Here is a 14,445-nt window from a genome sequence, read left to right on the forward strand (position 1 = left end):
TTTCAAGCATTGCATCTTTTCCTTCCCCTTCCTTGCAAAGCACCTAGATCTGTGAACAATAGTCGAGGGTGCTTCGCACCACGTGACCCATTAGGCGAGGGCAACGAAAATGGCGCCGCTGAAGGACAAGAAGATGCTGGCGACGAAGGAGCAGACCATCCTTCGTCGGTCCATCGCTGAGTACGATTCCGGCAAGTACAAGGCGTCGCTCAAGGGTGCCGAGCAGATCCTCAAAAAGTATCCCGACCACGGTGAGACGCTCGCCATCAAAGGGCTTTGTCTCTCGCAGCTCGAGCGAAGAGCTGAAGCGGTGGACGTGGCCAAGCGCGGGTTGCGGCAGGACCTGACGAGCTTCCTGTGCTGGCACGCGCTCGCCATCTGCCAGCGCAAAGATCGCAACTATGAAGAAGCGCTCAAATGCTACATGCAGGCCGCACGGCTGGAGCCGACCAATGTGAATATGTATCGGGAGATCGCTCTCATGCATGTAATGCTGCGACAGCATGCGCCCGTCATTGAACAGCGCCTCAAGGTGCTCAAGGTGCAGTCTCATCTCCGCCTCAATTGGACCCAACTCGCCATCTCGCATCATCTGGCTGGTAGCTTGAACGAAGCTGCAAGAGTGCTGGACAGTTATGAGGACACTATCAAGGTGAGCCTGACCGGAATACAATCAGTTGATCCCGAACACGAAGAGGTGGGAGCAGTTTCGTTGAAGCATTTATTCCGCTCAATTTCAGTCTCACCCTGACAAGTCCTTCGAGCATTCGGAGACCATTCTATACCATGCTTTGATTCTCGAGGAAGCGGGCCGCTATCAGGAAGCGCTAGACAAGCTGGACCAGAACAGCAAGGCTATCCTTGATATAAAAGCAAAGGACGAGCTTCGAGGTGAGTGTGTTCTTGCCTCTTAACTTCAAGCTCTGTCATGCTCACACCCTACTTTCCTCTCTGCCTCTCCAGCTCGCTGCTGCCTCTCGCTAAAGAAGATTCACGAGGCGGCCGTAATCTTTCGCTCCCTCCTCGAACGCAATCAAAATACATACGCCTACCTCGAAGGTTACTTGGAGGCGAAAGGCGTTCTACTCCCCTCATCCTCGTCAGCCGGCAAGCTCCCCGAGTCATCGAACCAGTCAAACGCGATCGAAGTCATCGAAGACCTTGAGCGGAGCCTACCCAGCAGCGCGGCCGTTAAGCGCGTTGCGCTCCAACTGCTGCACGGCGATGAGTTCCGTAAGCGCCTGGAAGCCTACATTGTGCGGAATTGCCAGAAAGGCGTGCCGTCGCTTTTCAGCTCGCTCAAGCGCTTGTACGATGATGAAAAGAAGAAGAGAATGATTGAAAAGGTCGCGGAAGCGAGGCGTCAGGCGTGGCAGCCGCGCGACAGAGCTGCCTCTTCGAGTTCAGAGCAAGGGGAGCGACAAGGCGGCGAAGAGCAAGACGAGGAGCCTCCATCCACGTATCTCTGGTGTCTCTATCTCCTCGCGCAACACTACACTTTCACCGGACAGCACGAACGCGCGTTGGCGTACATCGACTCGGCGCTGGCGCACACGCCGACAATGCCCGAGCTGCACATGACGCGTGCGCGCATTCTGAAGCGCAGCGGCGATCTGCTTGGTGCCGCGCACGCCGCAGATGACGCGCGGTTGCTCGACGGGCAGGACCGGTACCTGAACTGCAAGGCAGCCAAGTACGCGCTGCGAATCGACGATGTCGAGTCGGCGGTCAAGCTTGTCGGTTTGTTCACGAAACAAGACGTTGCCAACCCCGTGGTAGACCTGTTCGACATGCAGGCCTTCTGGTACCTCTCTGAAGAAGCACAGGCCCATCTCCGACTCGGAAACTACCAGCTTGCGCTCAAGCGGTTATCGCAAATAGACAGCGTGAGTGCTCTAGTGTTGCCTATCGCAAGGACAATCCGTGATTCTCAATGTGTTGGCTTCGTGATACAGGTCATCAACGACATGTGGAATGACCAACTGGACTTCCACGGCTACTGCATCCGCAAATTCACTCTTCGCTCGTACGTCCAGTCCATCCGGTTCGCGGACCAGATACGGACACACGAGCCTTACGTCCAAGCGGCGCTGCGGACCGTCGAGCTGTGCTGCAAGATGCATGACGAGCCGGCGCTCAAGATGGCCCAGCTGGCGGGGCGCAAGTCGAGGCTCGCTGCTATCGCTGCATCGTCTCGGATGGCTACAAACGGTGCAGCGACGCACGGGCCCACGACCAATGGCGCCGTCGCCAACGGGACCGTCGCCGATGCAGCAGATGTCAAGGGAGCAGAAGGGGAAGCCAAGAAACAATCTAATAAGAGCAAAAAAGCCGAAGCAAAAGCCAAGGCGGAAGCTGCGCGACAAGCGGCGGCTTCAGCAGCGGGGAAGGCAACCGAAGCTAAGGACAAGAAGAAAGATGACGAAGAAGAGGTACCGCAGCCTCCGCAAGATCAGGATCCAGATGGTGTCCAGCAACTGGCAGACCTTGCACCGCTCACCCTTGCGAGGAACGTGTGTCGCGGCCTGCAGACCAACGTGCCGGGTCAAATCGAGACTTGGCTCGCGACTTTCGAGTGGGCAGTGCGTGAGAGTGAGTTTTATCTTGCGGGATGGTGGCCAGTGTCAACAAAGACAGATCAGAAGAATGGCTATTGACGCCTCTAATCTGCGGACCACATGCTTTGTTCGCAGAGAATTGGCTTGCTGCTGCACGAGCGATCATCAAGGCCCACTGCCTTGACTCCGCTCATCATCAACTGCACGTGAACATCATCAGGCTCCAACAGCTTCTCCCAGACCTCTCCGGCGCACCGGAGCCTGTACAGGATTCGATCAGAGCGGCGCTATCTTCCGTTATCTCGTCATCGTCGCCATCGTCAGCTTTAGTCGCGGACGGCAAGACGCTCGATGCATTCAACGTGCAGTACCTACAAGCCCACTCAGAAAATGCTCTGCGCGTCCTAGGCGCCGCAAAGGGGTTGCTGCACATACACGGCGACGCGCGTAAGAGCGATGTGGCTGAGTACGTCCTGCGCCTGCCGAAACTGGCTTCGTCTTCGAAGGCCTCGTCGCTGCAAGGTCTCATTGACGGCCAAGAGTTCCTGCGCTCAATCAGCGGTGTAGATGGCGACGCTGCGCTGCTGCGTGAGTACAACGATGCGTGCCGCAAACTGTGGCCGCGCGCGAATGCCTTCAAGTCCGACGAAGAGCTTTCCACGGAAGCCTCAGAGCGTGCGACCGCGCGTCAACGCTGGGAAGCGGTGAAACATGAGGACAGGGAAGACGCCCCGACTGACGCTTGGTGACCATCCTTCCACGCTTGGAAAGATAATGGGTATCATGTAGTGATGTGTATATTCCATCCATAGCTGCATCAGTGTCTCATGACTCGTCCAGATCACCTATCAAATGTCCAGCTCGAGTTTGTAGGCGAGCTTTTGGTCCGCTATGCCTGCAACGAAAGAACGTAAGGTGTCAGAAAAATCTCCCCGCACCTCGGAAGTGCCGTTAAGCATTTCACTCACGTTGCGGTGCACTTGGGCTTGCGTCGCGTCGCCTACGTACGGGAGGAGCAAAATGAATGCGTTGAGTCTCAAGCTAATCTCCGTGTTTCGGTCTGGTGGAACTGACCGCTCTCCCGCTGCGACCGACGGGAAACTGCCAAACGTATCTGGATGCGCTGGTGCTGGACTTTCCTTGAACCAATGATGCCTGAGCGCGTCCTCCGCCGTGATCCTTCTCCTCGGGTCGTACGTGAGCAGGCGCTGCAAAAGGTCCAACCCAGCTTCGCTACAGACGGGTGCGCCTCGTGCTTGGCCGTGCGCGAATTTCTGTCGCAGAGTACTGAAAGGCGGAGCACCGACTTTGACGCTGAGCGACGAGGCGAGCGGCAAGGCTTGGAATCCTGGCCAGGAGTCTTCAGTTGGTTGACCGAGCAGGCGGAATATCTATAGAAACGCATATGAGGAGAGTTTCAAACTGACATGATTTGGACGCCGCGAGCACTGACCTTGGCAATCTGCTCCGTCTCATTCTTTGCCATGAATAATGGCTCCTTTGTTAGAAGTTCGGCGAAAATGCACCCTACGCTCCACATGTCGATCGCCGTATCGTACTCTCTGGCCCCGAGTAACAGTTCTGGCGCACGATACCAGAGTGTGACAACTAAGCTTGTCATTCCGTCCTTCTCCAGGGGGTCCCCATACATCCTGGCCAAGCCAAAATCTGCCACCTTCAACTGGCCACGGTTGCTCATGAGCAGGTTGGACGTCTTCAGGTCACGGTGGATGATCCAGTTCGAATGCAGCAAAGCGACAGCGGAGAGCAGCTGATGCATCAGGGTTTTGATTTCTGAGATGATGAAGGAGGTGCGCATGGTGGAAAGAAGAGTTTTAAGATCGTGCTCGACGAACTCCATAACAATGAAAATTCTTTCAATGCAATTGTTGAGATGAAGTCAGCTTAAAATACTCCTTATGGAGATTTTGTCGCCCACTCACTGAGTTAAGGTATCACCAACAACAATCTCCTTGACTTGAACAACGTTGGGGTGCCTTGCTTCCATGAGAGTCCTGATCTCCCTCAAGCTCGTGATCGGAAATCCATTCTTCTCTTTGTCCATTTTGAGCTTCTTGAGCGCTACAATCTCGCCCGTCTCCTTTTCTCTCGCTCGGAAGACGACACCATAGGAGCCTTCTTCAATGTGATTGAGCCGCTCATAAACATACACGCTGCGGCAACCATGAATGGGAGGGTGTGCGCTGCGCGATGGAACACGCGGCTGAGCTCTTCCCGCAGTAGGCACCCGGGCTTCTCCGCGGACAGAGCGTAGTGCTGAGAGCGCACTTTGACTATTTCCTTCTTGCTCAATTTCGTGATCGCTTCCCCGTGATGAGGTCGTGCCGGCAACAGATGTAGTAGGTTTGGACTTGCGTGCCTCTTTAAGTCTCTGTCTCGCCGCCTTTGCCGCGGCCTTGGCTCGCGCCAGTTCGGCTTCTCTTGCCAGAACATCCTCGTCATTTTCTTGAGTGTCTTGCTCCCAGCGAGACTTCTTGCGTGGCGGAGGCTGATCCCCATGAACATTGCCGTTTTCCTGCCTGTCGCGAAGCGAAGACATGAGATCATGTGCGTCTCTATCACCCCTGGAGGCTTTTGGGGAGTCAGTCATCGTATCGATGTTGATCTAGAAGTGTCTGCCGCGCTTCTCCGTGATTCTACCATTCTCACGTGTTTCGATGCATCATCCAACCTGCAATCTGAGCATAGCCCTCGAGCTTTCGCTGCAAACACCAATAACTATAGACTATGAAATCAAGTTGGGCCCGAAATCAAGCATCAGGGATCCAAAAAAAAGTCCAAACCGAGGAAGCAATGTGGCGTCACGCGTGTGGCGTGCCTGTAGGATGCTGCGTGCGTCATCAAAATGGTTGATTTTGTCGATCTCTCTTCTGTCATGATCAATGCTACCAACACGTATGCGATATGAGGTAGGGAGCCTATTAAGCCGCCCCCCTTGTCTAAGAGGGCCAAGAAACGGACATTGTTGGAGGTCTCTTATTAGGGGCTTCCCTCCGCGGACGCACCAATGCGGGTCCCACATATATGTGGGTGGTACAGATCATGTTAGAAGACCACAATCACTTCAAGATGATCCAGTCTGGTGATTGACGTGGTTACAATTCGTACTAGTGACATTTGCTGCTGTATATCCATGCTGCATCCAGCGAATTGCTCTAACCATAATTTGAAGACTTTTCCGGTTCAGTCGCCACAAACACTGCGTCAAGCCCATTGAGTTTCGCGTCCTCATTCTGCGCCTCAGCACGGCGGAGATCATCTTCGCTAAAAATCTGCGGGCATGCTGGTCTAATCAGAAGTACCTGCTAAAATACACTTTTAGTTTTAGTACCTGTGGAAGTAATTAACATGTCATGATGAGTCTGACGTAAATCCCAGCTTCTAAATGGCTACACTCACAGACGTGATGCGATGCCCATGGCACCGAGTTCTTGAAAGAGCAGCTTGGCCGCGTACGGCAGGTACACCTGTAAAATGGAGTGTGGCCATTAGCATTTTTCGCAAATCTCCGATTGCCATGTCGCCGCACGTACCTGTGACACAGCCGTGCGATTCTTGCAGCTTCTGCACTCAAATGTGCCTTTCTTGAGGTTGGCAATGGCTGTCAGACCGCAGATGTCACATACGTGCAGTCGATACGCATCACTCGCGTCAAACATCCTCTCCTTGAGGAAGGCGGCGATACCATGACTGATCATGCAATCGCGCTCCATCTCGCCGAAACGAAGACCACCGTCTCGAGAACGACCTTCAACGGGCTGGCGGGTCAGGATTTGCACTGGGCCACGAGCACGCGAATGGATCTTGTCATCTACCATGTGCTTGAGTCGCTGGTAGTACGTTGGGCCAAGGTAAACCTGTGCCTGGAGCTTTCGCCCAGTATGTCCATTGTACATGACCTCCAGACCACGCGATTGGTAGCCGTTGTCGCGAAGAATCTCGCTGACTGCTTCGACGGTAAGGTCAGTGAAAGGGGTCGCATCACCTTCTTGGCCGGAGAGGGTTGCGACCTTTGATAGAAGACACTCAACCAAGTGCCCGATGGTCATTCGCGAGGGAATGGCATGGGGGTTAATGATGATGTCCGGCGTGAGCCCCTCGCTGGTGAAAGGCATATCCTCCTGACGGTAGGTGATGCCGATGGTGCCCTTCTGCCCATGTCGCGAAGCGAACTTGTCTCCTGTTTGCGGAACCCTTGTCGAACGAACACGGACCTTGACGAAGCGTTGGCTGTGATCGTGGCTGACAGTAACCAAAACCTGATCGACGATGCCGTTCTCAGTGCTCTTGAGTGGCGTAGAGACATCGCGCTTTACGTGCATCGCATTTCGCAGACCGAGCTCTTCGCTGTCCGGAGGAAGCGGGGTTGTTTTGCCGATGATGATGTCCTCGCCGGACACACGTGTCCCCGGTGCAACCAAGCCGTCCTCGTCGAGCTTGTCGTATGTGCCGTGCTTCATGCGCAGTGTGGTATCGCGAGTCGGCTTTTCGAAGGACTCGAGGTGAATGACACCGAGCTTCTTCTCCATGTCTGTGTATGTGCGGTAGTAGAGCGAGCGGAATAGACCACGGTCGATAGATGACTGATTCATAATGACAGAGTCTTCCTGATTATAGCCTGAGTAGCAGAGGATTGCGACGATAGCGTTCTGGCCAGCGGGGAGCTCTCTGAACTTCAAGTGCTCCATTGACCGCGTTGTCGCCAGTGGCTTCTGCGGGTAATAGAGAATGTTCGACATCGTATCCATGCGCATCTGGTAGTTTGTGAGGTAGACACCCATTGCTTGCTTGCCCATAGCAGATTGGTAGGTGTTTCGTGGCGACTATAAGCGCAAGAGAGAGGCATGTCAGTAGCAGCTCGATAATGAAAATGACCGTTGTACTCACTTGATTGTGATCTGGGAAAGGAATGATACTTGCACAGATACCCAAGATCATTGCCGGGTGAATTTCGCAGTGAGTCCAAGTCTTGGGAGCAAAGAATGCTGTCGAGACGAGACGAGCCGAAGGGTCCGACGATGCGTGCTGCGCAGCGTAGCTCTTTGGATTGGCATTGTAGGCCCGCGAAGCCTCAAGATCCTGTGGACTCATGCAGATGAGAACCGTCTCCTCTTCCTCCGCATCCAGATATTCGATAAGGGCGTTGCTGACGATCTCAGCCCATTTCCACTGTTGCCCATCGGGTGTGGAGTTATTTCTGAGCCAGTCCATGTGATGCCTCTTCATCCTCAGCGTCATAGTGTCTTCGTCCACTATGAACAGCGGCCGGAGAACACGGCCTGCATCGGTGTACAGCCTGAGTTCCTTTTCTCTGATATCGTGTACCATGCTGACTTCTGCACTGATGTCGTCCTTGCGTCGCAGCTCACGAATGAATACGGCCAGCTGCCCAGGTTCGTCGCTCGTTCCCAGCCAGACGCCGTTCACAAAGACCTTCGTCGCCTTGTTGCTCGCAATAGGCATGTCTTCAAGCGACTCGAGGTTGAACGACTGCAAGAATTCGAGGATGGGTCCGGACGGCGAGCCGACTGAAATCGTCGACATTAGACTAAGATTCTTGACCAGTCCGCAAGCCTGTCCTTCTGGCGTCTCTGCCGGACACACCATACCCCAGTGGGTATTGTGAAGCTGGCGTGGCTTGGCGATCTTGCCGTCCCTTCCGATGGGTGTGTTGCACCGACGCAAATGAGACAACGTTGAAGCGAAAGTGTATCGATTGAGCACTTGCGATACGCCCGCTCGCGCTTGCATGAACTTCTTTTGGTCACCCCAGTTGCCAGTGGCGATGGAGTATTTGAGTCCATTGGTGATCGTTGCAGCCTTGACAGCTTGTGAGATGTGGAAGTCTTTCTTCTCCTCGACACACTTTTGCAGATGGCGGTAGATGTCCCTTGTGAGCTTTCTGAACAGCATACGGAACAGCCCCGCCAGCAGTGGCCCAGCCATATCCAACCTCTTCTTGCCAAAATGGTCACGGTCGTCAATCTCTCGTCGCTCGAGAGCCGCTAAAAGAAGCCTGTGAACCATGTAGCCAAAGAAGTACGCTTTCTTGGTGTTGCTGCCCTCTGACATCGAGATGTGAGGAAGCATCTCCTTCTGCAGAATCTCCTGAGCGTACGCTCGCCTCTTGACACGTGCCAGCCCAGTGACTGTACCTCTTCTCCCAATCCAGTCAAGAGCATTTTCCTTGTCCTGAATGATGAACGCCTCCTCGATACATGGCTTTAGCATTTCCAGCATCTGTGTGTCATTCGGATCGTAGCAGATGTGCTGGAGAACCTCCTTGTCAGGAACAATGCCAAGAGCGCGGAATATGATGACGATCGGCACGTCCGACTTGACGTATGGTAGCGTAGCTCGGATCACGCTGCCGCTGACTGCCTTGTCCTTCGTCCGGGATAGCAGCTTGATTTGCATAGTGCTGATGGTCTTGCCACCAGTCTCGACCGCGCTGCGGATCTCGGCCAGGAACGTGATCGGGGAAGGTGGCGCCTTCGAGAAGACATAAACGTGATTGGCAGCCATTCTCTCTTGCGCGATGAGCACCTTCTCAGAGCCATTGATAATGAAATAGCCACCCTCATCGTAAGGGCACTCGTCCTTTAAGTATTTTCGGTCGTCGTCCATATTGGTGAGACGACAGAAATTGGACTGCAGCATGATGGGCACTTTGCCGATAAAGACCTTTTGGGTAGGATTCTGAGATTCGGTGACCTCTTCCCACTCCTCTTCGTCATCGGCATCTTCGATCTTGATGTACTTTCGCTGCGTGATGTCGAGGAAGACGGGGGCAGCGTACCTGTATTTTTCAAATGGCAGCATGTCAGCCATCAGATTTGAAAGATGGCATTCGCAGGCTTGACTCACGTGAGATTCCTGAGGCGTGCATCTTGAGGGTACATTGGAGCAGTCGCACCATCGTCCTCAGTCTGCTTTGGAAGCGACGAATAGATCTGACCGAACCCAATCTCGTAACGAATCTGTAGTTCGACAAAGTCAGTTCATGGCCCTTTGCGCAGCTGGCTCTGAGCCGTCGAGAGCCTCACAGTGCGATCGTCCTCCTGGCCAGTGTACTGTTTTGCTTGCTCCAGTGTCAGCTGTCCGACTTCATGGACGAGCTCTTGCATCGTCGTCCCCAGAAAGTCGTTGAAACTATCCAGCTGCTGCCTCACGAGGCCCTTCTCCTCGAAGAAGGCGCGGATGATCTCCCAGCAGTCTTCCTGCGTGATATCATCCTCTGATCCCATCTCTGCCTGCGTGAAGCCATCTCCTCCCATGGAATTCCCAAGAAACCCATTGACGCCATCCGCGTCCATCTGATCGGCCACATACGAGGAGTACACGTCTGTGCCGCGAATGAACGTCAACGTAAATGTAGAGATCATCAATAAGGGCCTTTAAGAGAATGCGACCAGAATATGCAAGCTCACCCGCCATGGTGACCAGTCTTTAATCCTGACTGCCCTTAACGACCTGCGCGATCCGTCTGGCGCCGCAGTAGTGCACAGTCGATCCAAGCGACGGGCACCGCTCGCGACCTGGGGACACTCCTCGGCGAACCTTCTCGACGCCACTACGGCTTGCCACGGTGCCAGCTCTTGGCCTTGTCCACTGGATACTTCTCTCTTGCAACCAGTGAATTTCCCTTGCGATCTGTCGCTATGGATATGGCAAAGGTGGCTGACGACTGAAGAGCGTGGCGGTGGTCAAGAAGAGTGAAGCAAGTTGTGACGACGTCGAAAGCTTTGTTGAGTATGTGCACATCGCATACGACCGCGTCTCGTCTGCGCTGAGATGCATCCACGATCCGCGTGGGCTCTCGAACTGCGCGTTAGTGCCCTCGCCGGACTCTCCTTCGACAGAGCGCCCTTCAACACCTCAACAAGAGGATTACACTTCTTACATCCGCATCGCGAACAACACTATATAGACTTGCATCCATCTGAATCGACACGGGTACACGCTGGAATGAAAGCCTTGGCAACTTCTTTCTGCAAGGTTCTGGCATATAAGACCTGGAAGTGACGGATACCGCCGGTTGTATAGCAAGAACTCTTTTTCCCCGGCGAGAAATAGCGAAACGTGGACAAGATGGGTGGCGGAGACCTTGTGAGTCAATCTGTCGGAGTCAAGCGAGAGGGCTGTTGTTTAATCACGTTATTACTTGCCTTGCAGAATATGAAAAAGAGCTGGCACCCGCTCTTGATGGTGAATCAAGAACGGGTATGGAAGCAAGAGAAAAAAGCATTTGAAGAGCGCAAGAAACTGGAGGAGTTGCGGAGAGAGCGTGACCAAGAGCGCGAGATGCAGGAGCTGCAACGCCTGCAGGAAGAAGCAGGTGGGAAAAAGCGACAAGAAAAGGTTGATTGGATGTACGCAACACCATCGACAGGCGGAGGTCCCAGCGCTGGTGACTTGGAGGACTACCTGCTGGGAAAGAAGCGGGTGGACAAGCTGCTGCGCGCCGATGAAGGACAACACTTGTCCAAGGCAAGTGGAGAGGAGACCTTCATGGCGATTCAGAACGCCAACACTGCGCAAGACTTGGCTGCAAAAGTGCGAGAGGACCCGCTGGTTACCATCAAGCGGCAGGAGCAAGCAGCTTACGAGGCACTTCTCAGAGATCCCACGCGATTGCGTGAGCTGCGCAAAGCCAATGGGCTGGACACGGGCGAGGACAAGGAGGCACGCAGAAGGCGGAAAGAGGAGAAGCGCAGAGCCAAGGAGGAGCGGCGTGCAAGTCGGCATGCGCAAAGCAAAGGCAGGGGGTCAAGCATGAGCAGAAGTCTCAGTCCCAGAAGGAGTTGCAGCCCCGCGCGCAGGGATCGTGACGAATCGCGACGCCACAATGACTATTATGAGCGTCTACCAAAGACTCGAAGTCCCGCGGAGTGCAGATACAGAGATCAAGAATCACGTTATACATCTCGTGATCGAGATCATTCCTCCAGCCGCTCGTACGAGTATAGGCGCGCAGACCGCCGGGAGGCGCCATATCGCAGAGAAGGCACGGGTGATCACCAGCCTCTGCTGGCAAGGCCGCCACAGTCTTCGCGCGCAGAGTACAGGGTAAGCCCTTCTGATGCTGGACCTTCATCGCGCTCGAGGTGGCCAGAAACTGGCGACCCGCGGCATCCGCGGTCCACAAGCCGTGACCAGGGTCGGCCTTCAATCGAATCTTCGAGTTCTACGACTAGACCTCCCGCAAGTTCTTCAGCAGCAGGGGAAGATGCGGCAGCGAAGCTCGCGCGGATGATGGGCAATGCAGTTGCGGTACAGTCAGAGCGAACGGCCTTGCTCTCCCGAGTCGAAGCGGAGGAGGCTGCGGAGCGGGCACAACAGGAGGCCGATCAAGAGAAAGCTCGCAAGCGGTATGGCACGCATGCATGCAGTGATGCGCCGAAGGCGGACTTTTTGATTGATCAGCAGCGCAAGATGGTGGGTGGCAGTAATATCGACCTGGGCGAAAGGCTGGCACGAGGGAGACAGGGGCTGCAACGTATCGAGGCAGACTGAACGATAGTAGTACTGTAGCATCCACATCAAGTGATTTTATATCATTCGCCTCGCGTTCAGTGTGGTCTTGATACAATTCTCAGTTGTGTGAAGCTTTCGTGCCAAACGCTCGTGTCTACTTCCTCGTCAGGTGACCAAGGACAATCGGTACTGTCAAGGTTCACATCACCATCATCCCAACGTCAGTCAATCGCAAGCGTAGAATCATGTCCTCAGTTTGGTCAGAGCTTACTTGAGTACAGCACCCCAGCAACGAGGACGAAATTGTTGATGGTTCGCTGCACCTGAAGAAAACCAGTATCGTCGGAAAATTAGCGAGGGGCAGCCAAAGCCGATTCGCTGCACATTCACGCGACTTACCTGCAGTTTGTTGGCAGCTTGCTCTGCTGGCGATGGCTTTGGTGGTGCTGCAGCGAATCAGATTGGGAATATCAGCGGTCCGGAGCATGTGCCTCAGCCAATGGCAAGTGGACCAGGGCAAGGGGACAGAATATAGTCAGCTTTGGCTGAGCAATAGGCTTACCTCCAAACATGATTGCGATCTCGCAGTGCCTCAAACGGTGTTCGGGTCGGAGTGTGTGTCTGTTAAGCTGGTGTCTGGACTCGGTAAAAAGAAAGGGGAGCTGCGTGGTTGAAGCAGAGAGAACAAAGATGCATGCGATCATTAACAGCACCGGGGAGGTGAGAGACAGAGTCAAAGCAATGGGTCACTGTTCGGCGGGCGATGCTCAAAATTCTTGGTACATTCGGGTGACCCGGGTCACGGAACCATCAAACACATGCTCAAGGTTCTCCTCAATCGTCGAATGCTTCGACGCCCTCATATATGACAAATGTCAAAGCTCGAATCCCAAGAGGAGTCAGGACGCATGGCCAGCTTCTTTATGTCTGTAAGGAAACGGCAATGCAAGTCGCCTGCCCGAATGGACGAGGAATCGAGGTAATATTATACAGGCATTGAGAGGGCTGGAGTGAACGCGGCAAATCACGCGGAACTAGCTGATCGGGTTGGTGTTCGCTGTGGTAGGAGATGCATAGGAGGCAACACTGACCGTGCCCTTGTCCTCTTGGCAAACTCCCCTTTGCCGATCCGGATGACGCTGTGTTTCCTCGGGAGACCCTTCCTCACCAGCCGAGGTGTAGACACGACGCCTGTGCTTCCCCTCTCTTCTTCGCCTGCAAGCCACTTTCTGCCTTTGTATGGCCTCGTCACGATCGCTCTTGGAGTGGTGGAACCTCTTGGCGCATTCTCGTGCCACCCTTGCATTCTTGCAGTGTCCACCCGGCGCTCGCCTTCTGCTGCCTCCTCTGCTCTGAGCCAGAGCAATGCAGCATTCGCTTTCAAGGCCAGACGCTCCCGCGCTTCTTCGCCGCCAAACTGGGTGACTTTCTTGATGTTCTTAGCGGTCAATAGTGCGAACCTCTTCTCGTGTCCTTCGGAAAAGTCAGCTGCACTGAAGCGCTTTCCAGAAACATAGTCTACGAGAGCTGCATTCTTGCCAAAGCCCTTGCGAAGGGTCTCACGAGCAATCGCCCTTGCAGTCATCTCTAAGCGCAGGTCGCGTGGATTGTCCACCAGCTCCAGAATCGCGCGAGGAGCATGATCTCCTTTGCGATTACCATTCAGATGTATACGGGTGTATCCTCCGGGTCGCTCGGCGTAGCGTTGAGCGAGGTCTTTCAGCTGTCGCATACTTTCCTTTTGAGACTGCAATGCGGTGCACATTCAACACTCTACTCTGAAGTAAACGATGGGAGATGCGGCCAAGCTCACGAATAGGAAAGCGCCCGCCTGCGACAAAGACGGTGCGGTGTTATTCTTGCCTAGTGTGATCACTTTTTCGGCTTCTCTAGCGGCCTCCTTTGCTTTGGCCACAGTAGTGACGATTCGACCATGTTCGAAGAGCGATGTGACGAGATTCCTAAAATGAAAAAGGAGTAGTTATTTTCAATAAGCACGCCTTAGCGAGTCTATTGGCTGCGAACGCACCGTAGCAAGGCTCGCCGATGCGAGGCTGAGATTGAGCGAGCGCACGGGGAGCATCGTCAGTTCGTGCTCTGCGCTTCTTCCCAGCAGTGAGCACACACTCACAAGTCCTACTCAATTTACGGAAAGCGTGATTCTTCATAGTGTCGACCGCAGTGCACCTTTGCGTCTACTCCAACAACCGGCACTCTTGACCTTGAGGCATAGCGAATTGCGTGAGCGATGTCAGAAGATTTGGAAGGATGTCCGCAGCACAGAATTGGACCAATATGCCAAAGCTGGTCGTGCTCGTCACCACTGTCTCTATCTTTTTGCGTTGCCTCTCCTCGGGCCTCGGCTGTTAGTGACGGAAGTTAGGGTTCT

General features: G+C 54.2%; 5 protein-coding genes across 5 annotated transcripts; 2 read left to right on the forward strand and 3 right to left on the reverse strand.

The window, feature by feature from the left end:
• Positions 1 to 109: 109 nt before the first annotated feature.
• On the forward strand, positions 110 to 3,377 carry K437DRAFT_294872 (N-terminal acetyltransferase A, auxiliary subunit; the record flags this gene model as incomplete). Its single annotated transcript, XM_013387301.1, has 6 exons — positions 110 to 454; positions 503 to 652; positions 741 to 891; positions 964 to 1,886; positions 1,956 to 2,592; positions 2,694 to 3,377. The coding sequence occupies 6 exons, from the start codon at positions 110 to 112 to the stop codon at positions 3,305 to 3,307; spliced, it is 2,820 nt and encodes a 939-aa protein (XP_013242755.1). The 3' UTR covers positions 3,308 to 3,377.
• K437DRAFT_257089 (Pkinase-domain-containing protein) lies at positions 2,919 to 5,339 on the reverse strand. The gene is made up of 5 exons (XM_013387302.1): positions 4,502 to 5,339; positions 4,012 to 4,432; positions 3,633 to 3,949; positions 3,527 to 3,558; positions 2,919 to 3,453 (listed from the first exon to the last, which is right to left on the reverse strand). The coding sequence occupies exons 1-5, from the start codon at positions 5,167 to 5,169 to the stop codon at positions 3,407 to 3,409; spliced, it is 1,485 nt and encodes a 494-aa protein (XP_013242756.1). The 5' UTR covers positions 5,170 to 5,339; the 3' UTR covers positions 2,919 to 3,406.
• Positions 5,340 to 5,853: 514 nt separating this feature from the next.
• On the reverse strand, positions 5,854 to 10,279 carry K437DRAFT_236589 (beta and beta-prime subunits of DNA dependent RNA-polymerase). Its single transcript, XM_013387303.1, has 7 exons — positions 10,010 to 10,279; positions 9,626 to 9,924; positions 9,447 to 9,559; positions 7,467 to 9,378; positions 6,113 to 7,402; positions 5,979 to 6,046; positions 5,854 to 5,910 (listed from the first exon to the last, which is right to left on the reverse strand). The coding sequence occupies exons 1-7, from the start codon at positions 10,014 to 10,016 to the stop codon at positions 5,904 to 5,906; spliced, it is 3,696 nt and encodes a 1,231-aa protein (XP_013242757.1). The 5' UTR covers positions 10,017 to 10,279; the 3' UTR covers positions 5,854 to 5,903.
• Positions 10,280 to 10,504: 225 nt separating this feature from the next.
• Positions 10,505 to 12,148, forward strand: K437DRAFT_294875 (uncharacterized protein). The gene is made up of 2 exons (XM_013387304.1): positions 10,505 to 10,688; positions 10,755 to 12,148. The coding sequence occupies exons 1-2, from the start codon at positions 10,671 to 10,673 to the stop codon at positions 12,093 to 12,095; spliced, it is 1,359 nt and encodes a 452-aa protein (XP_013242758.1). The 5' UTR covers positions 10,505 to 10,670; the 3' UTR covers positions 12,096 to 12,148.
• Positions 12,149 to 12,987: 839 nt separating this feature from the next.
• Positions 12,988 to 14,298, reverse strand: K437DRAFT_236592 (ribosomal protein L17). The gene is made up of 4 exons (XM_013387305.1): positions 14,188 to 14,298; positions 14,086 to 14,110; positions 13,870 to 14,017; positions 12,988 to 13,803 (listed from the first exon to the last, which is right to left on the reverse strand). The coding sequence occupies exons 1-4, from the start codon at positions 14,222 to 14,224 to the stop codon at positions 13,081 to 13,083; spliced, it is 933 nt and encodes a 310-aa protein (XP_013242759.1). The 5' UTR covers positions 14,225 to 14,298; the 3' UTR covers positions 12,988 to 13,080.
• Positions 14,299 to 14,445: the final 147 nt, after the last annotated feature.

The sequence above is a fragment of the Tilletiaria anomala genome (genome assembly GCF_000711695.1).
Source record: "Tilletiaria anomala UBC 951 chromosome Unknown K437scaffold_52, whole genome shotgun sequence".
NCBI lineage: Eukaryota > Fungi > Basidiomycota > Exobasidiomycetes > Georgefischeriales > Tilletiariaceae > Tilletiaria > Tilletiaria anomala.